The sequence below is a fragment of the Oryctolagus cuniculus genome, chromosome 3 (genome assembly GCF_051225735.1).
Source record: "Oryctolagus cuniculus isolate XC-2025 breed Fujian yellow rabbit chromosome 3, ASM5122573v1, whole genome shotgun sequence".
NCBI classification, from domain to species: Eukaryota; Metazoa; Chordata; class Mammalia; order Lagomorpha; family Leporidae; genus Oryctolagus; species Oryctolagus cuniculus.
In genome coordinates this window covers 82,430,345-82,455,568 of record NC_142869.1, presented here as the reverse complement: position 1 = coordinate 82,455,568, position 25,224 = coordinate 82,430,345, and the positions used below count along the sequence as shown (strand labels likewise).

The window sequence follows — 25,224 nt, the reverse complement described above, 5'->3', positions numbered from 1 at the left end:
ACCAGGAAAAGCACCTGGCTCCTGCCATCGGATCAGTGTGGTGTGTCGGCCGCAGCGCGCTAGCCGCGGCGGCCATTGGAGGGTGAACCAACGGCAAAGGAAGACCTTCCTCTCTGTCTCTCTCTCTCACTGTCCAGTCTGCCTGTCAAAAAAAAAAAAAAAAAAAAAGGAGAAGCTTCTGTACTGCAAAAGAAACAGTCAGGAAAGGAAGAGGCAACCAACAGAATGGGAAAAAATATTTGCAAACTATGCAACAGATAAAGGGTTAATAACCAGAATCTACAAAGAAATCAAGAAACTCCACAACATCAAAACAAACAACCCACTTAAGAGATGGACCAAGGACCTCAATAGACATTTTTCAAAAGAGGAAATCCAAATGGCCAACAGACACATGAAAAAATGTTCAAGATCACCAGCAATCAGGAAAATGCAAATCAAAACCACAATGAGGTTTCACCTCACCCCAGTTAGAATGGCTCACATGCAGAAATCTACCAACAATAGATGCTGGAGACACTAACCCACTGTTGGTGGGAATGCAAACTGGTAAAGCCACTATGGAAGTCAGTCTGGAGATTCCTCAGAAACCTGAATAGAACCCTACCATACAACCCAGCCATACCACTCCTTGGAATTTACCCAAAGGAAATTAAATTGGCAAACAAAAAAGCTGTCTGCACATTAATGTTTATTGCAGCTCAATTTACAATAGCTAAGACCTGGAACCAACCCAAATGCCTATCAACAGTAGACTGGATAAAGAAATGGGACATGTACTCTATAGAATACTATACAGCAGTCAAAAACAATGAAACCCGGTCATTTGCAACAAAATGGAGGAATCTGGAAAACATCATGCTGAGTGAATTAAACCAGTCCCAAAGGAACAAATATCATATGTTCTCCCTGATCAGTGACAACTAACCAAGCACAAAAAAGGAAACCTGTTGAAGTGAAAGGGACACTATGAGAAACAGTGACTTGATCAGCCCTTGTCCTGACTGTTGATGTACAATTTAATACTTTATCCCTTTTAGTATTTTTTGTTCTAGTTAATACTATTATTTGAACTCTGTAATTAACACACGATTATTATTAGGTGTTTAAATTTAACTGAAAAGTGATCCCTGTTAAATATAACAATGGGAATAAGAGAGGGAGGAGATGAACAATTTGGGACATGCTCAATCCGACTTGCCCCAAATGGTGGAGTTAGAAATGTGCCAGGGGATTCCAATACAATCCCATCAAGATTGCATGTACCAATGCCATCTCACTAGTCCAAGTGATCAATTTCAGTTCACAATTGATCACACTGATAGGTCTAAGAGTCAAAGGGATCACACAAACAAGACTAGTGTCTGCAAATACTAACTAATAGAATAAAAAGGGAGAGAACGATCCAACATGGGAAGTGGAATACACAGCAGACTCATAGAATGGCAGATGTCCTAAACAGCACTCTGGCCTCAGAATCAGCCCTTAGGGCATTTGGATCTGGCTGAAGAGCCCATGAGAGTATTTTAGGCATGGAAAGCCAAGACACTCTGGCAAAACAAAAACAAAAACAAAAACAAACACAAAAAACAAAAACCTAAATGAAAGATCTCTGCGATTGAGATCCCAGCGGAAAGAAGGAGGTACCTTTCTCTGAAGGGAGGAGAGAACTTCCACTTTGACTATGACTTTGTCTAAATAAGATCAAAGTCAGCAAACTCAAGAGGCTTCCATAGCCTTGGAAACTCATGACTAGAGCCTAGGGAGATTACTGATGCCATAAACAAGAGTGTCAAATTGTTAAGTCAACAACAGGAGTCACTGTGTACTTACTCCTCATGTGGGATCTCTGTCCTTAATGTGTTGTCCAATGTGAATTAATGCTATAACTAGTACTCAAACAGTATTTTATACTTTATGTTCTGTGTGGGTACAAACTGATGAGATCTTTAGTTTATATATACTAAATGGATCTTCTGTATATAAAGATAATTGAAAATGAATCTCGATGTGAACGGAATGGGAGAGGGAGTGGGAGATGGGAGGGGTGCGGGTGGGAGGGAAGTTATGAGGGGGAAAAGCCATTGTAATCCATAAACTGTACTTTGGAAATTATATTTACTAAATGAAAGTTTAAAAAAAAAAGAAACAGGGTAAGAAAAGAAGCGGAAGCTTTGGTATTCCACAGATCTTTTATGTTAGAATTTACTTCAGAACCCCAGAAGAACCTAATACTCAGCAGGGGAAAGATAAATAATCACAAGAAACACTGGCTACCAACTCTAAAACTGTAAGCTATTTTTATACATTGAGCTTCTTAGTCCCAGCTGCAACAACACATTAAAAACTGTAGCACAGGGACCCGCACTGTGACACAGCGGATTAAAGCCCTAGCCTGCAGCACCGGCATCCCATATGGGCACCGGTTTGAGTCCTGGCTGCTCCACTTCCCATCCAGCTCTCTGCTAAAGCCTGGGAAGGCAGGAGAAGATGGCTCAAGTGCTTGGGCCTCTGCACCCACGTGGGAGACCCAAAAGAAGCTCCTGGCTCCTGGCTCCGGATCGGTGCAGCTCTGGCCATTGTGGCCAACTGGTGAGTGAACCAACAGATGGAAGACCTCTCTCTCTCTGCCTCTGCCTCTCTGTAACTCTGACTTTCAAATAAAATAAATCTTTTTTTTTTTTTTTGACAGCAGGACATAACCCATTGGAGGCCGTGAAATCTTCATAGTGAGACACAGAAAAGTGAAATATTCTGGATTATTGGCAAAGAAGTTTGAAAAGCACCTATCTATTTGACTTCTCAGTAAAACACAGTTTCCATAGAGAAGCAAAGATTTTTCAATTCCTTATCATACTACTAGCACTATACCAGCAGAATCCAGATTTTTTTGCACATAGTCCATTGATGTGAGAGCTATGCAAAATTTGTAGAATTCCTCTAAAGTTCAAGGGCCAAATACTCTTAACCATCCAGTGTATGACAAAGAAATATGGGATATTAATTTAGCTGGGCACCTAAATGCTAGCCTTTTACTCTGTTCACTCAGCTAATTAAGGATAGATCAGTTATTTTACACAGATGCTACAAGTGACACAAATTATACAAAGTTTAACCATTCATGGAAACACTAGATGTTCAATCTTTCAGAAAGTAAATTCTAAATAATGAAACATGTTACATGCTTGGGATACAATGAGTAAGTCAGGTTAAGTATTATATATAAAGGGTTTATACGCTAGGAACTTGGCGCAGTTGTGAAAACCTAGTCAAAACCAAGCTAAAGATTCTTTTTTTAAGACTTATTTATTTAAAAGTAAGAGTTACAGAGAGAGACAGAGAGGGAGAGAGCAGAGCACGAGAGAGCGAGGAGAGAGCGTGCGCTTCCATCTGCTGGTTCATTCTCTAAATGGCCGCAATAGCCAGGGCTGGGCCAAGCGGAAGCCAGAGCCAGGGGCCTCCTCCAGTTCTCCCACATGGGTGCAGGAGCCCCAAGACTTGGGCCATCCTCAGATGCTTTCTCATGTACAGTAGCAGGGAACTGGATAGGAACTGGAGCAGCCAGGACCTGAACCGGTACCCATATAGGACTTCTGCAGAGATACCCATATGGGATGAATACTGCAGGTGGAAGCTTAACCTTCCGTGCCAAAGCATCATCCTCTAAGATTCTTCTTGTAATAAATTGAGTTAAGTGACCTTGGTATCAAGTATTGAAAGATGATATAGATTCAGGAAATGGGGTGGCCTTTGTGGGGGCTGTGTATTTGATAAGCATACAGAAATTAGAAAAATTGAGCCGGCGCCGTGGCTCAATAGGCTAATCCTCCACCTTGCGGCGCCGGCACACCGGGTTCTAGTCCCGGTTGGGGCGCCGGATTCTGTCCCGGTTGCCCCTCTTCCAGGCCAGCTCTCTGCTATGGCCAGGGAGTGCAGTGGAGGATGGCCCAGGTGCTTGGGCCCTGCACCCCATGGGAGACCAGGAAAAGCACCTGGCTCCTGGCTCCTGCCAGGATCAGCGCGGTGCGCCGGCTGCAGCGGCGGCCATTGGAGGGTGAACCAACGGCAAAAGGAAGACCTTTCTCTCTCTGTCTCTCTCTCTCACTGTCCACTCTGCCTGTCAAAAAAAAAAAAAAAAAAAAAAAAAAAAAAAAAAAAAGAAATTAGGAAAATAAGTTAGATATGCTTTGGGAAAATATTATCTTTACTATTTGTTGATGTCTACGGGTATCTTTATTAAATGTTACACATTTTCTCAAACTCTGAAAAATATAGAAAATTTAATGTGAAAAAGTAAAGTCTTCTGAAAATAAATTGCCACATTAGAATACAATATTAAGTACAGATACATAATTGGCTTTTGATATACTGGATATTATATAAACTATTTTCTAATGATTACATTAATGTCTCATCTACTTTTGTGAATTTTTTTTTTTTTTTTGACAGGCAGACTGGACAGTGAGAGAGAGAGACAGAGAGAAAAATCTTCCTTTTGCCGTTGGTTCACCCTCCAATGGCAGCCGCGGCCGGCGCACTGCAGCCGGTGCACCGCGCTGATCCGATGGCAGGAGCCAGGAGCCAGGTGCTTTTCCTGGTCTCCCATGGGGTGCAGGGCCCAAGTACCTGGGCCATCCTCCACTGCACTCCCTGGCCACAGCAGAGAGCTGGCCTGGAAGAGGGGCAACCGGGACAGAATCCGGTGCCCCGACCGGGACTAGAACCTGGTGTGCCGGCGCCGCTAGGCGGAGGATTAGCCTAGTGAGCCGCGGCACCGGCCTACTTTGTGAATTTTAATATCTATAGAGATGATAGCATATTGTACTAAAGTGCTTTGACCGAAGATGAAATACTTTTAAAAATTAATGTTACTGAAATTATAGACAGTGAGAAATTTGAGAATTCTGATAAAATATTATACATTAAAGATTCTCTGCCTCCTACAATTGAAATAGCTGGTCCACTATTTATACTGTAACAAACTATTACTGGGCATCTACTACAAACCTATATGCTAGCTGAGTTGTTAGCATATAAAAATGAATGTCAGTCTTTGCATTATAAAAATTCATCATGTAATAATTCTGATTTAAATTTTTTAATAAATTTTGCTTTTCATTTCATACTGTTCATAATTCAACTCAAATCTAAATTACTATACATCTAAAAAATTTTTGAGAGGCCAGTGTTGTGGCATAACTGGTTAAACCATCGCCTGTGACGCTGGCATCCCATATGGGTGCTGATTCCAGTCCTGGCTGCTCCACTTCCACTCCAGCTCCCTGCTTATGCTCCTGGAAGAGCAGTGAAAGATGGTCCAAGTCTTTGGGCTCCTGCACCTGCATGGAGATCTTGAAGAAGTTCCTGGCTACTGGCTCCTAGCTTAGGCCTGGCCACGTTGGCTGTTGTGGCCATCTGGGGAGTGAACCAGTAGATAGAAGATCTCTCCCTCCCTCAACCCCTCTCTTTGTAACTCTTCCTTTCAAAGAAACAAAATAAAATGAATCTTAAAAATGTTTTGAATAAATGGAAATGTCTGCATTCATTTTCAAAATTCATGGAAAAATTTTAAATGTAGGATAAAATACAGTAATTCCACCTCCTCACAAACCATGATTTATAATCTTTGAGTTTTGAATATATGTTGAGCACTAGGACATGGCTTGCTATTATCGTTGTCTCTTAACCCTGAGACAAATGAAGACTTTTTGTCCATTCTCTCCTTGACATTAGGATCAAATGAAGTTATAAGCAGTTGCAAAGACAAGCTGAGGAGGCTGAGGAAGCAGGGGAGGAGGGGGGAACAAAGGTGGAGGGAGAAAATGACATAAAAGTTTTGGAGAGAGGCAACATCATTGATAGACTGCTAGGATTAAAAAAGACCTTTGCCTTGACATAGTTTTTAAATGATGAGAGTTTTCATGAAATTAAAGCTGTGTCTTCCACACCCATCCAGGAAGTAGGAAGGTTCATGACCCATTATACTTTCCTCATGCTTCACTGATGCTTCCCGTTTATAAATCCTCTAACCCAGCTGACAGGACCTGTGCTGCTGATAGAATTCTAGTTCTGTAGCAGTGGGCTGTAGGATGCTATCAAGTGTGGTCAAAGCTGTCTGCAACAGACATGACCTAAGGAAGCAATGGTGGGCCAGAAACCCATAGGTTAGTTACCTCAGAAAGATGCTCTAATTGGATTCCTTCTGATACAGACATTTTAACCAAAAGAAAGAGAGGAAGTTGTTGCTGGGTTTGGAGATCATTAAAGCTTTGGGACTAAGAAAACACAAGTTAATGAACAGTGAGTTAGGAATAACGACGGCTGAACCCATGTTCTGTGGTCTTGAGACAGAGATCAGAGTAGGGCTAATACCAGGTTCTTTTCCTCAGATCTGCCTTTTTGATTTTGCTCAATAGTCCCTGAGACTTCTGTGGCTTTCTGACATCCATCCTTTTCTTGAGTTTCAGAGGGTTACTGTTTCTTGCAACATAAAAAGGCTGACAGAAAATTTCCTAATGTCATACATACTCTTGTCTTTCTCATCGTTGTTCATGCTATTACCACTACTGAGACACATTCTGGTTTTCCTTATAATAATCTAAATACCATACACCATTAAATACAGGCCCAGGAGTCAGTACCATAAAATTGTATCTGACTAATCCTAGGTCACAACTTCCCATCTTTGAATTACAGAGTGCTTAGCTTCCACAGAGGAAGCTGCTAATTACAGTGACTTTTTACAGCTCTGTATTTGTTTTATGAATCCACTGTATTATTCAATACACAGCCAGTATGTCTAGTGAGCCTTAGTTTCTGAATCAGGAAAGTGGGATTAATTACACTTACTTCAAAGAGCTATTGAAAAAAAAAAAAAATAGAGAGCCTAGCCTAGCACATTTCCTGCAACCAGCTTTATTCTCCTGTGTTCAGCCAGAAGAATAGAGAGAAGAAAATACCTTTATTACCTTCAGATTGAAGGTGCAAGGGTGGGAAAAATAGCTCAATAAAAGTCAACATTATTTCTTTATGTATAAATTAAACATGAGGAAAAGAAAGTTTAAAATATCAAGAGAATTTTCTATTCCAAGCAAATTTCTTTCACAGGTAAACTTGAAGAGATGTTTAAGATTATAATAACTATTCCCTGTCAATCAGGCCATCAAATGAGTGCCATTTTGATTTTAGTTTTTGTATAATTTGAAGTTTTCTTTTTGGATGAGAGTGACAGTTTTATTTTCATTTTTAGATGACTAAATTATTAAAACAGATTTTTCTCAAGATGTTAATACATAACTTTACAATCTTCATTATAACAAAAAATTGATTTGTTCAGAATATGATTTTCCTGTAGTTTATGAACCAAGTTTTCTCCTTTGTGATACTGATAATCTCCAAATATCCACAAATAGTAGTATCATCCCCTCTATCATTCCCTTAACTATAAAATTTAGTCAAATTAGGTATTAACTTATCTATTCAAAGGTGTCCTGTCCATTCTACTCACAATTTTTATTGTTTTCTGACTTGTAAACATTTGTCCTTTTCTTATTGCATTGACATGCTCAAATATTAATATTTCCAGTTTTTTTTTTTTTTTTTTTGACAGGCAGATTTAGACAGTGAGAGAGACAGAGACAGAGAGAAAGGTCTTCCTTTTGCCGTTGGTTCACCCCCAAAATGGCCGCTATGGCCGGTGCACTGTGCCGATCCAAAGCCAGGAGCCAGATGCTTCCTCCTGGTCTCCCATGGGGTGCAGGGCCCAAGTACTTGGGCCATCCTCCACTGCCCTCCAAGGCCACAGCTGAGAGCTGGACTGGAAGAGGAGCAACCGGGAGAGAATCCAGTGCCCCAACCGGGACTAGAACCCTGGGTGCCAGCGCCGCAGGTGGAGGATTAGCCAAGTGAGCTGCAGCGCTGGCCAATACTTCCAGTTTTTATCTGGAAACATCAACACCCTCTGTGATAATGCTGAGATAAATTCACCACCCTCATATTAGAAGCCCCGAAGTATATATCCCAAACATTTCTTAACATGAACTGCATTAAACACAGGAAAATTTCAATTGGAGTAGCATTTGGAAAAGTGGTTCAGATGCCACTTTGGATGCTCTTACCACATATCAGAGTGCATGAGTTTGAGTCTGGCTCTGTTCAGATTCCAGTTTCCAGTGAATGCACACTCAGGGAGGCAGCAGGTGATGGGTCAAGTACTTTGGTCCCTGTCAGCCACATCAGAAGAATGGGGTTGAGTTCCAGGATTCTCATTTGAGCTAGCACAACCCTGGTTGTTGTGAGCATTCAGGGAGTGAATGAATGTCTGGGAAATCCACCTCTCAAATAGATAAATACAGTTTTTGAAAAATTGTGCTCTTCAGATGTCTAAACATGAGAGTTATCATATTTATATGACTAGGTAATTCTACTCCTATATAGAGTTCTATTCCTGCTTTGGGTAGGTACCTAAGTAATGAAAACATATGTTTATACAAAAACTTATACATGAACGATTACAACTATTACTTATTATAGCAGCCAAAAAGTGGAAACGACATAAATGGCCATCAACTGATAAGTGGATAAAGTATATTACACCCATGCATTCAAATATTATCCCATAATAAAAAGGGAATAAACATTAAGATGCACTACATGTAACAAAACTTTGAAAACATTGGAGTAAGTGAAAGAAGCCAGTCAAAAATGCCCAAAGGTCACATGCCTCACTTTATACAAATTGTCTAGAAAAAGCAAACCTATAGAGACTGGAAGCAGATAGTACCTGCCTAGAGCTATGAGTAGGTTGGGGAATATAAGGAGTGACTGCTAAAGGGTACTTAGCTTCCCTTTGGGGTGATGAAATGCTTTAATTGTGGTGATGGTTGCAAAACACTGTGAATACACTGAAAACTGAACCAAATACTTTAAATGGGAGAAGTTATGGCATATGAACTTTATCTCCATAAAACTGTGTTTTGTTTTGTTTTATTTTTAATTTGAGAGAGATAGAAACACTTCATCTCTTGTTCACTCTCCAAATGCCCCCAAGGCTGGATGGAGCTGGGCCAGGTTTAAGCTTAGAGCTCAGAATCTAGGCCCATGAGGGTGGCAGGGACTCAACCACTTGCAATATCAGGGCTGCATCCCTCCTAGACTGGCATTAGCAGATAGTTGGAATCAGGAGCAGAGCTGGGATTCAAACCCAGACACTATGACACGGGAGGTAGGTGTCCAAAATAGCATCTTAACTCTAGGCCAAACACCTGCCTAAGCTATTTGAGTTTTAAAAAATGAATGTTTAGTATCTCTCCATAATGGAGTGCTACTTGACTTAAGGAAGTGTCTACTGAAATGTTAAAGTCAATATGCCCTATTCCAAGACTGAATGCAGAAGGCAGGGCATCTAGTATAATAAGACACTGCTTGAGACACTGACATTCCATATCAGAGTGCCTGGTTCAAATCCCTGCTCCTCTGCTTCTGATCCAGCTTCCTGTTAATGTGTACCCTGGGAGGCAGCAGATCATTACAAAAGAACTTGGATCCCTGCCACCCATATGGGAGACCCAGAGGTAGTTCTGGTCTCCTGGCTTCAGTCTGGCCCATGCTTGGTTGTTGTGGGCATTTGGAGAGTGAACCAGTGGATGGAATATCTCTGTCTCTTGGTCTTACTTTCTGCCTCTGCTTTGCAAATTAAGTACCCACAAACAAACAAAATTTTAAAAGACAGAATGTAGAATGTCCCTAGTATGACTTTTCATATATTATGTGAAGAAAGACATCTTTAAGACAACAAATCAAGTCACTGGCAAAAATCTCTGAGGTACTCATCCATTTAGCTAATCTTACATTTCCATTTTACATTTTTTTTTTTTTCGGAAAAGAAAGAAAGAAAACAACTTACTAAAGTTATATCAATTCAGTTTGAGGACTAATAAGTTCATCCAACATTTTAAGTACCTAAGAACTTGTCAAACTTGTTTGGCTACCTCATTCCCATAGTCATGTGACTGGCCAGATTGCAATACAAAAAAAGGATTTAATAGAGATAAAAAAGTCAGGGATGCTGAATCACATAAACTAAATACTCTCTTTCGCTAATTCTATTTCCTAAATATCTTCTATTCCCACATCATTTTAGTATGATTCTAAATTAGGTCTCACCAAAAATGTTGCAATAGCCTTCCAAGAGATCTCTACTTCTGTCTTCTGCAATCCTCCTCCCCACAGCCAACAATAATCATGTGTGTTTTTAAAGCAATAATCCTTTTAATACACACTAATCCTGCCACTCCCCTCCTTAAAAATCCCAGTGTCTCTATGTTACCTGTATGAATAAATCTCAGGTCTTATGCCTGTCATAAAAAACACGTCTCTTTTTTTAAGATTTTATTTATTTATTTGAAAGAGTTATAGACAGAAGTAGAGAAATTTCCCATCTACCAAGTTATGGCCTGGTAAAGCAGTAGAAGATGGTCCAATTCCTTGGGACCCTGCACCCACGTGGGAGACCCAGAAGAAGCTCTTGGCTCCTGGCTTCAGATCAGCTCAGCTCTGGCCATTGTGGTCATTTGGAGAGTGAACCAGTGGACGGAAGATCTCTCTCTCTTTCTCTGGAGGGTTCACTCTCCCAGATGGCCACAAAAGCTATGGCTGGGCCAGGCTGAAGCCAGGAGCCAGAAGCTTCATCCAGGTCTCTCACGGGGTTAGCAGAGGCCCAAGCATTTGGGCCATCCTCCACTGCTTTTCCCAGCCCATTAGCAGAGAGTTGGATCAGAAATGGAGCAGCAGGGACATGAACCAGTGCCCATGCAGGATGTAGGCACTGCAGGTGGCCTTCTTTATCCATGTGCCACTGTGCCAGCCCTAAACCTTTTCTTAATAGACCTCTGGCTTTTACTTTAGCCTCCTTTCACTGTCTGTTTTCATATAGTAGGTGCCTAAACTTGCCATTCACAAGTACATTACAGTTTTCCCTACATCCATGCCATGTGTTCTGTACATGTTGTTTCCTGTTCTCCAAGTGTCCGTCCCTTGTTCCCTGCCAAACTCCGACACGAATTCTTGGTCTCCTCTCAGGCATTGCCTCTTCTAGAGAACCATTCTGACTTACAAGGAAGCTTTAAGTGTTCATTTCTTGTTGCTATTGTATACTCCCTAATTAGAGCACTTCTAACATTGTACTATATAGCAATTTTCTGTTTTGATCTCTAGCTTCCTACTACACTGTGACATCCTTGAAAAATCAGACCTGATGTCATCCTTAAAGCCTAAAACATTCACATAAGATCTTAGTAAAAGTCTTGAATGGAAATCCATAATCATTAAAAAACTTCTATAGAAATTTGCAGAAAAAAACCCAGTGTGCATATATATTCTCATTTTATTCTAACAACAAATCTTGAAGTAGGTAGGGCAGATATTATTTGAATTTTATAAATGAGGAATTCATGGGGCCAGCACTGTAGTGCAGTGGGTTAAAACCCAGGCTTGCAGTGCCGGCATCCCACGTGGGTGCTGGCTCGACTCCTGGATGCTTCAGCTCTCTGCTGTGGCCTGGTAAAGCAGTAGAAGATGGTCCAAGTCCTTGGGTCCCTGCACCCGCGTGGGAAACCCAGAAGAAGCTCTTGGTTCCTGGCTTCAGATCAGCTCAGCATTGGCTGTTGTGGTCATTTGGGGAGTGAACCAGTGGACAGAAGATCTTTCTCTCTTTCTCTGGCTCTCTCTCTCTCTCTGTAACTCTGTCTTTCAAATAAATAAAATAAATCTTTTAAAAAATAGGGAATTTTTAGTTAATATATATTAATTGTTAGTCTAAAAAACAAGTAAGAAATTTAATATTCAGAAAAATCTATTCTTATATCTTACAACTTTATTTAGGAATAACTTTGGATTAACTTTTTACAAATATTCTTGTCAGTATCTAAATAAACTGTATGTCAATTTTTCTGTTTCAGAAGTTGAAAAATGTTTGCTAGGACTACACATTTCCTTTAATCTATCACTTCAAACAGAACAACAAATATTAAGGAACACAGTAAGAGGGATGGTGACACAAAAAATTCTGGAATGCTTGCATACAAAGGATCTTTGAAAAGCTAATGAAAATACACACAATGAAAAAACTATGCATGGTTTTCAAAATTTTTTGCACTAAAATAAACTGTCTTTCAACTTCAGTTTTCTATAAACTTTTTGAAGTACCCTTGTATCATAACCAATTCCATCTGTCTAATGTATAGCCAGATATACTGAAGAGAGGGTACAAAACTTAGAGAAATATGCTATGAATCTAGACAAATTTTACTAGGCAACAGGATCAACAGCTAGCTCAGTAATTAAAGCAGGCTTCAAACCACTACAAGAGAATAAGGAGATAAGAATAATTCTGGATAGTCTTAGAAAGAGCATTTCAGGGCAGCAAGAAGTCAGAGACACTCCCCAGTTGTCTAGTTCATCTACACTTGTTGTAATATTAGGAATGATTTGCATAGGAGGACATGAAACAGTCCTCCATCCAATCCTACAAGGTTACTCAAAACATGGATGAGGTAGCGTCCTGGAATGATTGATAGATGTGGTAGACTGGTAGAATATTTCAGAGACACCAGTTCTAATCCTAGCTTTGTTGGGGACTTGGAAAAGCTTTCAAGTGAATGGAAATGTCACATCAAACATCTAACAAAGCTGAATTTGAATTTCACATGTCCTAGTGGCAGAAAGTTCTACAGCATTAAGTTTATGTGTATGTATATCTGCTTGTGTATCAGGGAGTAATTTGATTCCAGAAAATCAGATATGTTTTTCATATAGTACATTAAAATATTGGAAATCAAAATAGATCTGGTATTCATTTGAGGCTTCCTACCATATAAGCAGTAATCTAAATTGAATGATAAAAGAATTTCTTAAAAAATACATAAAAATGGAAAGAGTAGATAAGAATTAGTTATACTAAAGGTATAATTACTTCCAAAAAATGAGTAACTTAAAAATTTAAAAACTAAGGTTCAAAAGGGACTATTCTATTTTCAACTGGAAGCAGAGATGTTTTCAAATACAGTACTAGCATTACATGAGATTTGATTTCAGTGAGTTATTACACAGCCTTAGTAATAGAAACTCCTGTCACCATGGTTCAGTAAGTTCATTGAAATGAAAGCTAGTTGGGCCAATGCTGTGGCATAGTGGGCTAAGCCTCTGCCTGCAGCGCCAGCATCACATATGGGCACTGGTTCGAGTCCAGGCTGCTCCTCTTCCAATACAGGTCTCTGCTATAGTGCTTGGGCCCCTACATCTGCCATGGGAGACCCGGAAGAAGCTCGTGGCTCCTGACTTCAGATCAGCTTAGCTCTGGCAGTTGTGACACTTGGGGAGTGAACCAGAGGATGGAAGACCGACCTCTCTCTCTCTCTCTCTCTCTCTCTGCCTCTCTGTATCCCTTTCAAATAAGTAAATAAATAAAATCTTAAGGAAGGAAGGAGGAAGGAGGAAGGAAGGAAGGAAGGAAGGCAGGCAGGCAGGTAGGTTTTGGTATTTTCTAACCCTCTTTAAATTTTCTCATTCATTTAATTTTTGATCCCATTGACTGCTTATCTTGCCAGATGAGCAATGCCAAAATAAAAACTGTTTAAACTATTTTATTTAATTATTTAATTTGTATTCAGTAAGTCATTCGAAGTACTATGTCCATGACAATTCTGTGCTAATGAACTACTGAAATTTTACTTTTAACCAAGAGGAAACTATTTCTCAAAAGATTTCTTCAAGTCTAACCTTTGCTAATAATTTAGACAACTCATAATCTCATTCTCAGTTCCTACTTAAATGTAAAAAAACTCACTAGACTCAAATCTATATTGAGGTGCTCACTTTGGCAGCACATATACTAAAATTGGAACGATACAGAGAAGATTAACATGGCCCCTATGCAAGGATGACACGCAAATTCATGAAGCATTCCATATTTTTTTAAAAAAATCTATATTGGGCCGGTGCCATGGCTCAATAGGCTAATCCTCTGCCTTGCGGCACCGGCACACCGGGTTCTAGTCCCGGTCGGGGCGCTGGATTCTGTCCCGGTTGCCCCTCTTCCAGGCCAGCTCTCTGCTATGGCCCGGGAGTGCAGTGGAGGATGGCCCAAGTGCTTGGGCCCTGCACCCCATGGGAGACCAGGAAAAGCACCTGGCTCCTGCCTTCAGATCAGCATGGTGCGCCGGCCGCAGCGTGCTGGCCGCGGCGGCCATTGGAGGGTGAGCCAACAGCAAAAGGAAGACCTTTCTCTCTGTCTCTCTCTCTCTCACTGTCCACTCTGCCTGTCAAAAATAAAAAATAAAAAAATAAAAAAAAATCTATATTGAGGTAATTTGCCACGGAGGTTTTCCAAAAAAGAAAAATTGAAAAAGATGCCCATGAACTATTCATGTCCACTTTCTCAAAATAGCTAGTTATTTCAAACTCCTTATGCATCAAATATTCCACATATACCCTTCGACAAGAAATTTAAAGGAAATTTCCAAATAGTCTTCTAGAAATTACTCTCAAATATCTTAAACAATATTCTCATCAGGATGACTGATTATTTCTGATATTACTGTTTAGTTCTCTATTGAATCTACAAGTATAATTCATTATTAATTGTGGTTCTGATAAATTATAGATCCCTCCAAGAGAAATTTGTAATTAGTTCAAATAATTACCTTCTTCCAATATTTCTTCTCACTTACTGGTCAATGCTTACCAAGTCACTGAATTCAGCCGTCATTTGACTTAGCAGCCCCTCACTGACCTATGGAAAGACAGGTAAGCACTGCTCTCCTAATTCACTTGAATTCCCAGAATTTATACTTTTGAGAGTTATCGCAAAAATGCCAACTGAAATGCCTATAGTTTTCCTCAATAGGAAATCTGAAGGAAAATAAGTAGATACAAAATAAGTAAATACAAAATAACTAAAAAAATTTGGGAATATTTTTCAGTTAAATATCAATGAGTGATTTCACTTTATAATGCAAAAAGGGCAACTAAAAATAAATAGCTCAAAAGTGGGGAGAAATGGACTAAGTTACACTATTTACTTGTGGAAACATCCAGACTTATTCTTAATGTGTGAGTCCGCTGCTATAGAAAATAGTTTGCAGGGGCCAGCACTGTTGCATAGTGGGTAAAGCCACCGCCCACCACCTACAGTGCTGGCATCCCATATGGGTGCCAGTTTGAGACCCAGCTGCTCCACTTCTGATCCAGCTCTCTGCTATGGCCTGGGAAAGCAATAGAAGATGTCCCAAGTCATTGGGTCCCTGCACCTGCATGGTAGACTCCAAAGAAGCTCCTAGCTCCTGGCTTCAAATCAGTGCAGCTCCGGCAGCTGTGGCCATCTGGGGAGTGAATCAGTGGATGGAAGACCTCTCTCTCTGTCTCTGTCTCTCTCTCTCTCTGCCTCTCTGTAACTCTGTCTTTTGAATAAATAAACAAATCTTTCAAAAAATGAAGAAAATAGTTTGCCTAAACATTTTAAAGCTAAACATAAATTTACCATATGGATTACAAGCAGGGACTGTAAAAGATATGTGCATACCTAAACATCCATCAACAGGCAAATGGATAAACTATGTCATATTTGTTATATATATATATATATATACACACACATATATATACACACACACACACATATATATATATAATAGACATAAACAGCAATTAGGTTCTAAAACATGCTACACCATGGATGAACCCTGAAAACTTTATGGTAAGTGAAATGTATCTGACCAATACAATGACAAATGTTATACTATTCTACTTAATAGAAAAGTCTATAGGAACATAAATTAGATTACTAGGGGCTGGGATTTGAGGATAATGGGAAATTACTGCTTAACGGTTATAGAGAGAAATCACATTGTTGCAGGGCTGTTAAAGCCACCGTCTTTGATGCTGGCATCCCATGCAGGCACTGGTCCATTTCCTGGCTGCTCCACTTCCAATCTAGTTCCCTGCTAATGCACCTGGGAATGTTCCCTGCTAAAGCAGTGGAGGATGTCCCAAGTGCTTGGGCTCCTACTACTCACATGGGAGACCAGGAAGAAGTTCCTGGATTCTGGGTTTGGCCTGGCCTGGACCCTGGCCCTTGAGGTTCATCAGGGGAATGAACCAGTGGATGGAAGAGCTCTCTGTCTCTATAACTGCCTTTCAAATAAAGATAAAATGCTTATAGGGTTTCTGTTCAGAGTGATGAAAAATTTGGAATAGTAGTGATGGTTATATAATAATGTGAATATAATTAAGGCCACTGAATTGTACATAAAAATGATCAAAATGGCATATTTCATGACATGTACATTATACCACAACTTCAAAAATGAATAATGTTAATACACCAAAAACAAATGAACTGTATACTTAAAATGAGTAAAAAGCATAATCATGATATGTTAATTATATCTCAATACAGCTATTTTATAAAACTAATGATTGGAGTCTTTAATGCATGGCCATCTTTTCCTTAAAGGAACCTTCCCTGGTCACTCTAGGGACCCTTCCTTTACTGTTAACTCACAGTATTTTGCTTATTTATATCACTCTTTAGTAATTAATCTTATCCACTTTCGGGCATCTTGTGTTTTTAAATTACTGAAACACATTTAATATCTGATCATGCTTTCCTTACAAATCCAGATCAGTTGTTCAAATTATCAAGTCAATTTCCAAATTTCATATTTGTATTTTATTTACCAAACTAGACTAGAAGATCAGACTCAAATTAGGACCTCACAGCCCCCTACCTCATCAATTCACCAAGAACATAATAGATCTACTTCAGTATAGTTATAAAAGTAGGGAAATAGGCAATAAGATACATTAAGCAAAATTTTCTGATTGACTACTCATTTTCCTTTTCTCATGATAGAATCAATGTCAAGACACTGTCCAAACAAACATTTTTAAAACATGAGCAATACAGAAACATTTAAAATTATACTAATATTTTTATGCCCAACTAGTATTGTTCAGAATATATTTCTAATCTTAAAAAGAATTAAAATGTGAAATTTATTTGGTAAAAGGATTTCTTTCCTGCAGTTGGTCTGAATGACTCGCTCTGCAATGTGTCTTTTAAAACATAGTATAAATGTGAACAGGATTAACTTAGACCAAGTTTATGAAATAGTATTTTGGGTGCTGGCACATTGTGGCACAGTAGATTAAGCCACCACCTGCAATTTCCACCCACATTCCAAGAGTGCAGGTTCCAGTCCTGGCTGCTCCACTTCCAATTAGCTCCCTGCTAATGTGTATAGGAAAACATCAGAAGATGGCCCAAGTCCTTGGCCTCTGCCCTGTGTGGGAGATACAGATAGAGTTCTAGGTTCCTGACTTCAGCCTGACCCAGCCTCTGCTGCAGTGGCCATGGGGGATGTGAACCAGCGGATGGAAGATCCCTCCCTCTCTGTTACTCCTTGTCTCTCTGTAACTGCCTTTAAAAACAAACAAACAAACAAATAATAAAAATAAAATAAAATAAATAGTATTTAGGGGGCAGGCATTTGACCTAGCGGTTAAGAGATCCAGGCACCATATCAGAGTGCCTGGGCTTGATATCCACCTCCAGCTCCTGACTCCAGCTTCCTGTTTATGGAGACTCTGGGAGGCAGCAGCAATAGTTCTAGTAATTAGATTTCTGCCACTCAGTGGGAGACCTGAATTAAGTTCCTGGTTTTCTATTTTGACTTTGGCCCAGCCTTGGTCATTGCAAACATTTGGAATTGAACCAGCAGATGAGAGTGCTCTCTTTCTCCTTCTTGGTCTCTCTTCATGCCTCTCAAATAAATAAATAAAATTAAAAAAAAGGTTTTTTTGATCAAGAAGGCAAAAGCTTAAGTTTTTATGATATGGCTTCATTATCTCACAATAAACTTGTTTGAAAGAGCAATTATATTCCTATTCCCTACTGAAGTAAAACAACTTATGTTTACTTTTTCAGTGAAAATACCCACTGGCACCCTAGATATTATTGCTTTTCCAGTCAGAAATACAGCTATCTAGCAAAGTCATTTGCCCAGATAACAGTCAAAAAAAGGGAAGGAAACAAAAACGGTCTCTAAGCTGACAAAACACAGGTTAAAACTCTTTCTTTTCTAATTACTAAGTTTCTTAATGCACACATGATTCCAAGGTACTTGGGTTGTGATCCCCAAGGTCACAGCACATTACAAAGAGGAATAAAGATATTGATGATACCAGCTGCCATTTCTAAGCACTTATTAATCACTATACATTAGGAGGGAGTGTCTGTACTGAATTTAAGAATGACCAGTAAGTGGCTTGACTGCATGATTAAGAACCTATAAACCTTATGTCCCAAGAGTATCCCTGTATTACAATACAGAACAGTAATGTTCAAAAAGAGATCTCAAACAAAGGTCTAAAATGTTTTTTAACTTTAACATTACACAACTTTTAAACAGGACTATCATCAATGGAAGCTAAAGACCTGGATTTGAATCCATAATCATCACCCAAAATAGCAATGATCTTATGCTTACATTCAGTTTCTCCAAGTATATTATGAGGGTGCTGTTTTCCTTACAGTAATATGGTGAGAGTCAACATATGTAAAAGCATCCAGTATAACTTGGGAATGTACTTGTTACTAAAATAATCTGAAAATTGACTACCCAGAATAATTTATTTTTGAGGTGAGCAATTTTATTATTTTATAAATGTGATTACTTTTTATATGTCTATGTGTTAGTAACTATGTAACATAGATCATTCTAAGATTCATTTAAATATAAAGTGAAGGCTTGTGAATCATTACAAATCACCTCGTTGACTGGATAACTACAACTCAGTCTTCAATCTCAATTTAGACTATTCCTTCTCTGTAAAGCTTTCCAATATCTTCACGGGAATAATCATTAGAAACTTCCAATCTACCACACCCAGCACAAAAATCTGATTCTCCACCACCATCTTAAATGTATTCTACTCGGAAACCTTCCCCATCTCACAGCTGATGGCAACACCATCCTTTCAGAAGTTCAGCCACAACTTTAAAGTAATCTTGTCTCCTCTTTTTCTTATATTTCATATCCAGTCCATCAAGAAATCTTTTTGGATTTTTAAACTACTTCCAAGTCACTTCCATCTCTCATGTAGGTTACTGTAAAAGCCTTCCAACTGGTGGTCCATGCCTCTCCATAGTCTAGTAGCATTTATTTGAAAGGCAGAGATACAAAAAGAGAAGGAGAGACAGAGAGTGAGAGATCTTCCATCCAATGGCTCAACAGCTAGGGCTGGGCCAGACTGAAGCCAGGAGCTTCTTCTGGGTCTCCCACATAGTTACAGGGGCCCAAGTAGTTGGGCCATCTTCTGCTGCTTTCCCAGGAGCATTAGCAAGTAGCTAGATTAGAAGTAGAGCAGCCAGTGTCCATATGGGATGCCAACACTGCAGATGGAGGCTTAGCCTTCTACGCCACAGTGCCATCCCCTGAAGAGCTCTTTTAAAAATATAAACCAGACCTACGAAAAGCCTTGCAGGAGCTCCTCAAAGTCCCTATATTAGTCTGGAAGGCCCTACCTGAATAATCCTCCCACCCATTACCTTTGACACTACCCCCTCCAAATTTCCCTTTCTCTCACTCTAGGCCAATCTCAACATGCTCTTCCCTCTTGGCCTATGCCTGGAAGGCTTTTCCCAAAGGAATCCACATATTTAACTTCTTTATTCTTTACTCACTATCCCCTTCTCCTTCCTTAATTCCTGAACCACCACATCCTTCTCATCTTGCTCTCTTTATCCTTCCTTCACAACACTTAACCAGCTTCTCACTCAGTACATACTTTACTATGTTTGCTTATCTCCACACCTAGTCAAGTATATGTGCCACAAAAGCAGAGGTCTTTGTTTTATTTACTGATATTTCCCAATTACCTAGAACAGCACATAAAAGCACATTAAATAAATAAAGCAAGACACCAGACAGCTCTCCTTTGTGCTTTCTTTAGCATTTGTGCTTACCTCTATTTTCTTAGTTATCACTAGTACTGTAACAGCCTAGGAGATTATAAGCTTCTTGAGACAAGAGATTTTGTTTTATTATCTATTGTTATTGCTGTCCTTCCTCACAATGCCTGACACTTGGTAGGCACTTTGCAATATTTGACAAATTGATGAAAAAAAAAAAAGAATCTGAATCTCCAAAATAAAAACACATTGCCTAAGGGTTTGACACTGGAGAAAATGTTCAGGGTTCCAAATTCTAGGATTTTTAGTTTGACTCTAGTACTTATTGATTAAAGGACTTTGACCAAACTACTTAAATCTATAACTATTTATTACCATTAAAAATGTTAGTAGTAATGGTACCTGTACCTCATATGATGAATATATGAATATTAAATGATAGCATTGGCTCAGAGATTCACACACGGTAAGCATTCAATAAGTGACATCTATTACTTGTTATTACAAATTAAAATAAAGACTACTAAAAGCTTTACTTTGATATCCTAAGCAAGAATATTCACTGACCATACCTTTAAGAATTTTCTTAAGATGCACCAGTAATCTATATTAAAAATTACTGAGTTACCTAAAATAACCTTATAAGCATTTTACAAAAGAAAGTACCTTAATTCTCTCAACAGTAGTGAGATTCTACTTACATTATCCCAGAACATTTTAAAATATATTTAGACGTTAGGGTCTATAACCTTCTTTAGTGACTGCTTTACATTTTTAATATATTAAAAATGTTTTCTTTTGTATAACTAAATTCCTATCATAGAGCTTAAAAATTAAACACCATACTATTTACATCACTTACATTTACAGCCCTGTCATACACACACATACATTCTTTATTCTGAACAATCTCATTTCCAGAAATAAGATTTTTGAGAAAATTTAAAATAATTTTAAGCATATTTGTGGGTCTTTAATAAATTACTTCTAAGCTTTCCACTTCTCATTTTAATCATGAACCCAATATGTATCATTTGGTAATGTTATCTTAAAGAATAAGCAAAACTGAGAGTTCTGTTCCAATAAAAAGGCCAACCTAAGAGCGTTTCTTTTAAAGCCACAAAATTTTTCCATTATTTCTCTGTGTACTGTGACTCCCAGTGTTGCCCTATCTGCAGAGCTAGTTCTTCATTTTACAAAATACAAGTACTTATAAAATTTATTTTCCTTATGGTTTGTACTTCCATAAAGAAATAAATGTATACATTTTACCTAAGCATGCGTATGAGTAGTAGACAATAAAACTGAGGCAAGCAGTTTAAATGATTGTCCCAGGACCACAGATGGAGTGACTGTCAGCTTTAGGATTAAAACTAAGAAGCTCATTATTCCCTCTTTATATTCTGAACACTTAACATTGTTTTTATGTCACAAGGATCTCTTAACTAATTTAAGAACAATAATTTAATGCAATAACTTAAGTAAGCAACAACATATCATGACTATATAATTTGGAAATTTATTAAATCAAAATAATATTAGTTTATCCAAATAATACTCTCTCAGAAATTAATCTGATTTGCTACAGAAGTTATTTTTAAAATTTTGCTTAGAGAACCAAGAAAGTGGCAGCTTAATATAATTTATCACTTCAATTACTTTTAATACAGCTAATTTCTTTAACCAAAATCTCCAGTAAGTATATGAGATGGTTGGATTTAGAAGACCAAACAGAAATATTTTTTCATTTAAAAAAAATTCTCCAAACTTAAAACAGTAGTTTCTACTCTAATCATAAACTTCAACTTCAGGATACATTTCTAAGAGATTTATCTACGAAAAGACAATGATAAAAAGTAAAGAAAACACCAAACACTCTTGCATTTACAGGAGAAAAAGACATACAGGATAACATTAACAGCTTACTGTGGAGAGTGGGTTTAATCAGGAAGTAGCCATTATCCTTTCGATTCAGAGCAGTGACAGCACTCCAAAACAACAAGCCCCGTGATATTTTTCAGTTAAAAGGCATGAAAGAATACCTACTATTGTGTCCTAGCTTTGCTGACCCCAAAGGTCACCATATGTCTTTTATCGAAAGCTATCGTGAAAACATAATCCAAGTAAGCATTTACAAAGCTCTATTTGTTGAAACACCTAAAATCTACCTAACACAACCTCTCTCTCTCAGTTACTCACAAAACATGGCTGTCTTATTCAGAGATTAGCAATTATTGTAATGAGATACTGTCGGAGAGGGTCAAATAGTACTTCCTGCAGTTTACACATCTTGATTTCCTGGTAAACAAACTGAAAGGCAGGTGGAGCACTTAGATCACCAGTAACCGTGAACGCTCACGTGACAAAACTAAACCAGGTAAGCAGGATGTCTCAAATAATTATTCTTTTCTTAATTTTATTAACGTCAAAACAGACAATGAAGAGTTCTTTCTTTCTTCCTTTTTATAGGAGCGTTTATTCCTGACATGCAGAAACTCACAGTCGATAATAAGGAATGCTTACTGCTTACAAACCTGCACGGTTTAAGCAGGTTCTAAAAATTAGTTCTGGCAAGCAAATTGTAGAAACAAGGCAATGCTTGTTAATAATAGGTCAGAATAACTGCTAAAAAACCTGCCGCTAAATATTAACAAAGGTGTTTAAAATTTCAATTGCTTCAAGAAAGTAGACAAAAAAATTTCTGAATTACAGTAAAAGACCAAAATCAAAAATTTGTAGTCAGAGGCTAAATCCATTTTTTAAGGACAGCCTCCTGCAAAATAAGACAACTTTATAAATTAATGTAGAAATGTTTTATTCAAACATCTCAGTTATATGAATCAAAAAGTTTACATAACTTGAAGGTATTCTCTATGTAATTTTAAACAATAAAACAAAACAAAATGCTTCCTTGTGAATTCTTAAAAAAGGAAAAGATTGTTAGTTTAAGAAACTAGTTTCCTTATCTTTAGCTCTCCCCATCCCAAAATTACCAGGATTTTTGCTCTCTAAATTTCAAATAAAGTTGAAGAGGGTTGATTTAAATTAACTATTGGTATACAACAAACAAGAAACACAGCTCCATAAAAAATAATAAACTAATCTACTACTTTAAAATATTCTTGTAATTTAAACATTTTCATAATTTGTATTTATCTTATAAATTCTCTTTACTAAGGCTATGCTTCTATGTCCTATTATGAACATGGTATGCTTTGCTTTTAACGCCAAGACCTTGATGGAACTTTTTACAGTAATATAATCACATCAAAACTGTATTGTTAATATTAACTCAGTTTGCAAAAATAAGGTTCTAATGTACTAAAAAATAAAACACAACAAAACAAAATGACATTGAAATCAATAACAACAAACAGAACATCCAAGCCAGGTAAGACTGTGCTAAAGGTGCAGAACCTTGGAATAGGTCTCCGAAGAAAAACGTAATGCATCATTTTAAAGCAGTCTCTATTCAGTAATGAATCACACTAACACAAGTCACTGACAGTACTAATCATCACTATAACACGTGAAACACACCACCAATTTTCAGAAAACTGCGATTAAGGAGTTAACAGTCTCAGGTGAATTTCATGGTCAAATAACTTAAATATTTGAAATGCAAAACATAGTGCTTATTCCCATTATAGAAAATTTAAAATGTAATTCCTATGACATAGACAGCTTTGAATAAGTACTTTATATACCAAAAACAAAACAAAATTTAAATTAGAAAATTTTATTTCAATTTTTTCAAAGACCCATGACTCTTACTTGCCCATAATTGATCAAATATGGAGGATAATGAAATAAAAATGTAAAAATAACTTCGATATGTTATTTCATTCAAGGTGCTTTTTATCAAGAGTCACCAAGTTTTGGCACTAAGAGTTCACGCGGGCGCCACGGCTCAATAGGCTAATCCTCTGCCTTGTGGCGCTGGCACACCGGGTTCTAGTCCCGGTCGGGGCGCCGGATTCTGTCCCGGTTGTCCCTCTTCCAGGCCAGCTCTCTGCTGTGGCCCGGGAGTGCAGTGGAGGATGGCCCAAGTGCTTGGGCCCTGCACCCCATGGGAGACCAGGATAAGTACCTGGCTCCTGGCTTCGGATCAGCGCGGTGTGCTGGCTGCAGCATGCTGGTCGTGGCGGCCATTGGAGGGTGAACCAACGACAAAGGAAGACCTTTCTCTCTGTCTCTCTCTCTCTCTCACTGTCCACTCTGCCTGTCAAAAAAAAAAAAAAAAGTTCACAGTTCAGGGCCAGTGTTGTGGTGTAGCTGGTAAAGCTGCCACCTGCAGTGCCCACAACCCATATGGACACTGGTTCAAGTCCCAGCTGCACCATTTCTGATCCAGCTCTTTGCTTTGGCCTGGGAAAGCAGTAGAAGATGGTCCAAGTACTTGGGTCCCTGCACTCATGTGGGAGACCCAGAAAGAAGCTCCTGGCTCCTGGCTTCAGAAGACCTCTCTCTCTCTTCCCCCTCTGCCTTTCTGTAACTCTGCCTTTCAAATAAATAAATAAATAAATCTTAAAAAAAATTCACAGTTCAGTCACAAGGGAATATATACATAAATATGTATACATAGTAATATATATTACATATATATATATATATGGCATCCTGTGATTTAGAAAGACTCCCTTTCTGAACTGACAAATGAAAAAAGGCACCTTTTCCTTCTCTAGTGTATTCTTGTATTTCTTTTTTTTTTTAAAGATTTATTTATTTATTTAAAAGGCAGAGAATTACAAAGAGGCAGAGAGAGAGAGAGGTCTTTCATCCACTGGTTCACTCCCCAAATGGCTGCAACGGCCGGAGCTGGGCTGATCTGAAGCCAGGAGCTTCTTCTGGGTCTCCCACACTGATGCAGGGGCCCAAGGACTTGGGCCATCTTCCACTGCTTTCCCAGGCCATAGCAGGGAGCTGGATCAGAAGTGGAGCAGCCGGGACTCAAACCGGTGCTCATATGGGATGCCGGCACTGCAGGTGGCAGCTTTACCTGCTACACCACAGTGCTGGCCCCATATTCTTGTATTTCAATCTGAATTGTTCTCTCAGTTTCCATCTTAGTCCAATACAATCTGACTATCATAAATATGGATACAACAAAATGCCTTTAAACTAATATAAAAGGAAAATAAGAAGCAGCAAGAACGACAAAACACAGGTAAACCTTGAAGACACAAACACCTATCATGAGGTCTTGTACAAGTCTATGACACGGGTAGTTTAGCCCTGAGCTTCCTAGCAATCAA

The 25,224-nt window shown here is 38.6% G+C and overlaps 1 protein-coding gene and 1 non-coding gene across 13 annotated transcripts in view; one reads left to right on the top strand and one right to left on the bottom strand.

Annotated features, from left to right (window-relative positions):
• The window catches only part of BAZ2B (bromodomain adjacent to zinc finger domain 2B), a 205,171-nt gene extending 182,961 nt beyond the window's left edge, over nucleotides 1–22,210 (bottom strand). For 9 of the 12 annotated variants that reach the window (XM_089328265.1, XM_089328268.1, XM_089328266.1 and 6 more), the window contains exon 1: nucleotides 21,875–22,210. In XM_089328265.1, the coding sequence (XP_089184391.1) occupies nucleotides 21,875–21,884 (10 nt within the window). In that variant the 5' untranslated portion in view covers nucleotides 21,885–22,210. The remainder of the gene's footprint in view (nucleotides 1–21,874) is intronic. The other 3 variants (XM_017342872.3, XM_017342873.3, XM_051849478.2) reach the window with 1 other exon arrangement.
• On the top strand, nucleotides 13,865–13,971 carry LOC127491867 (U6 spliceosomal RNA). The gene has a single exon (XR_007920800.1). It is a non-coding gene; the product is annotated as a U6 spliceosomal RNA (small nuclear RNA).
• Nucleotides 22,211–25,224: the final 3,014 nt, after the last annotated feature.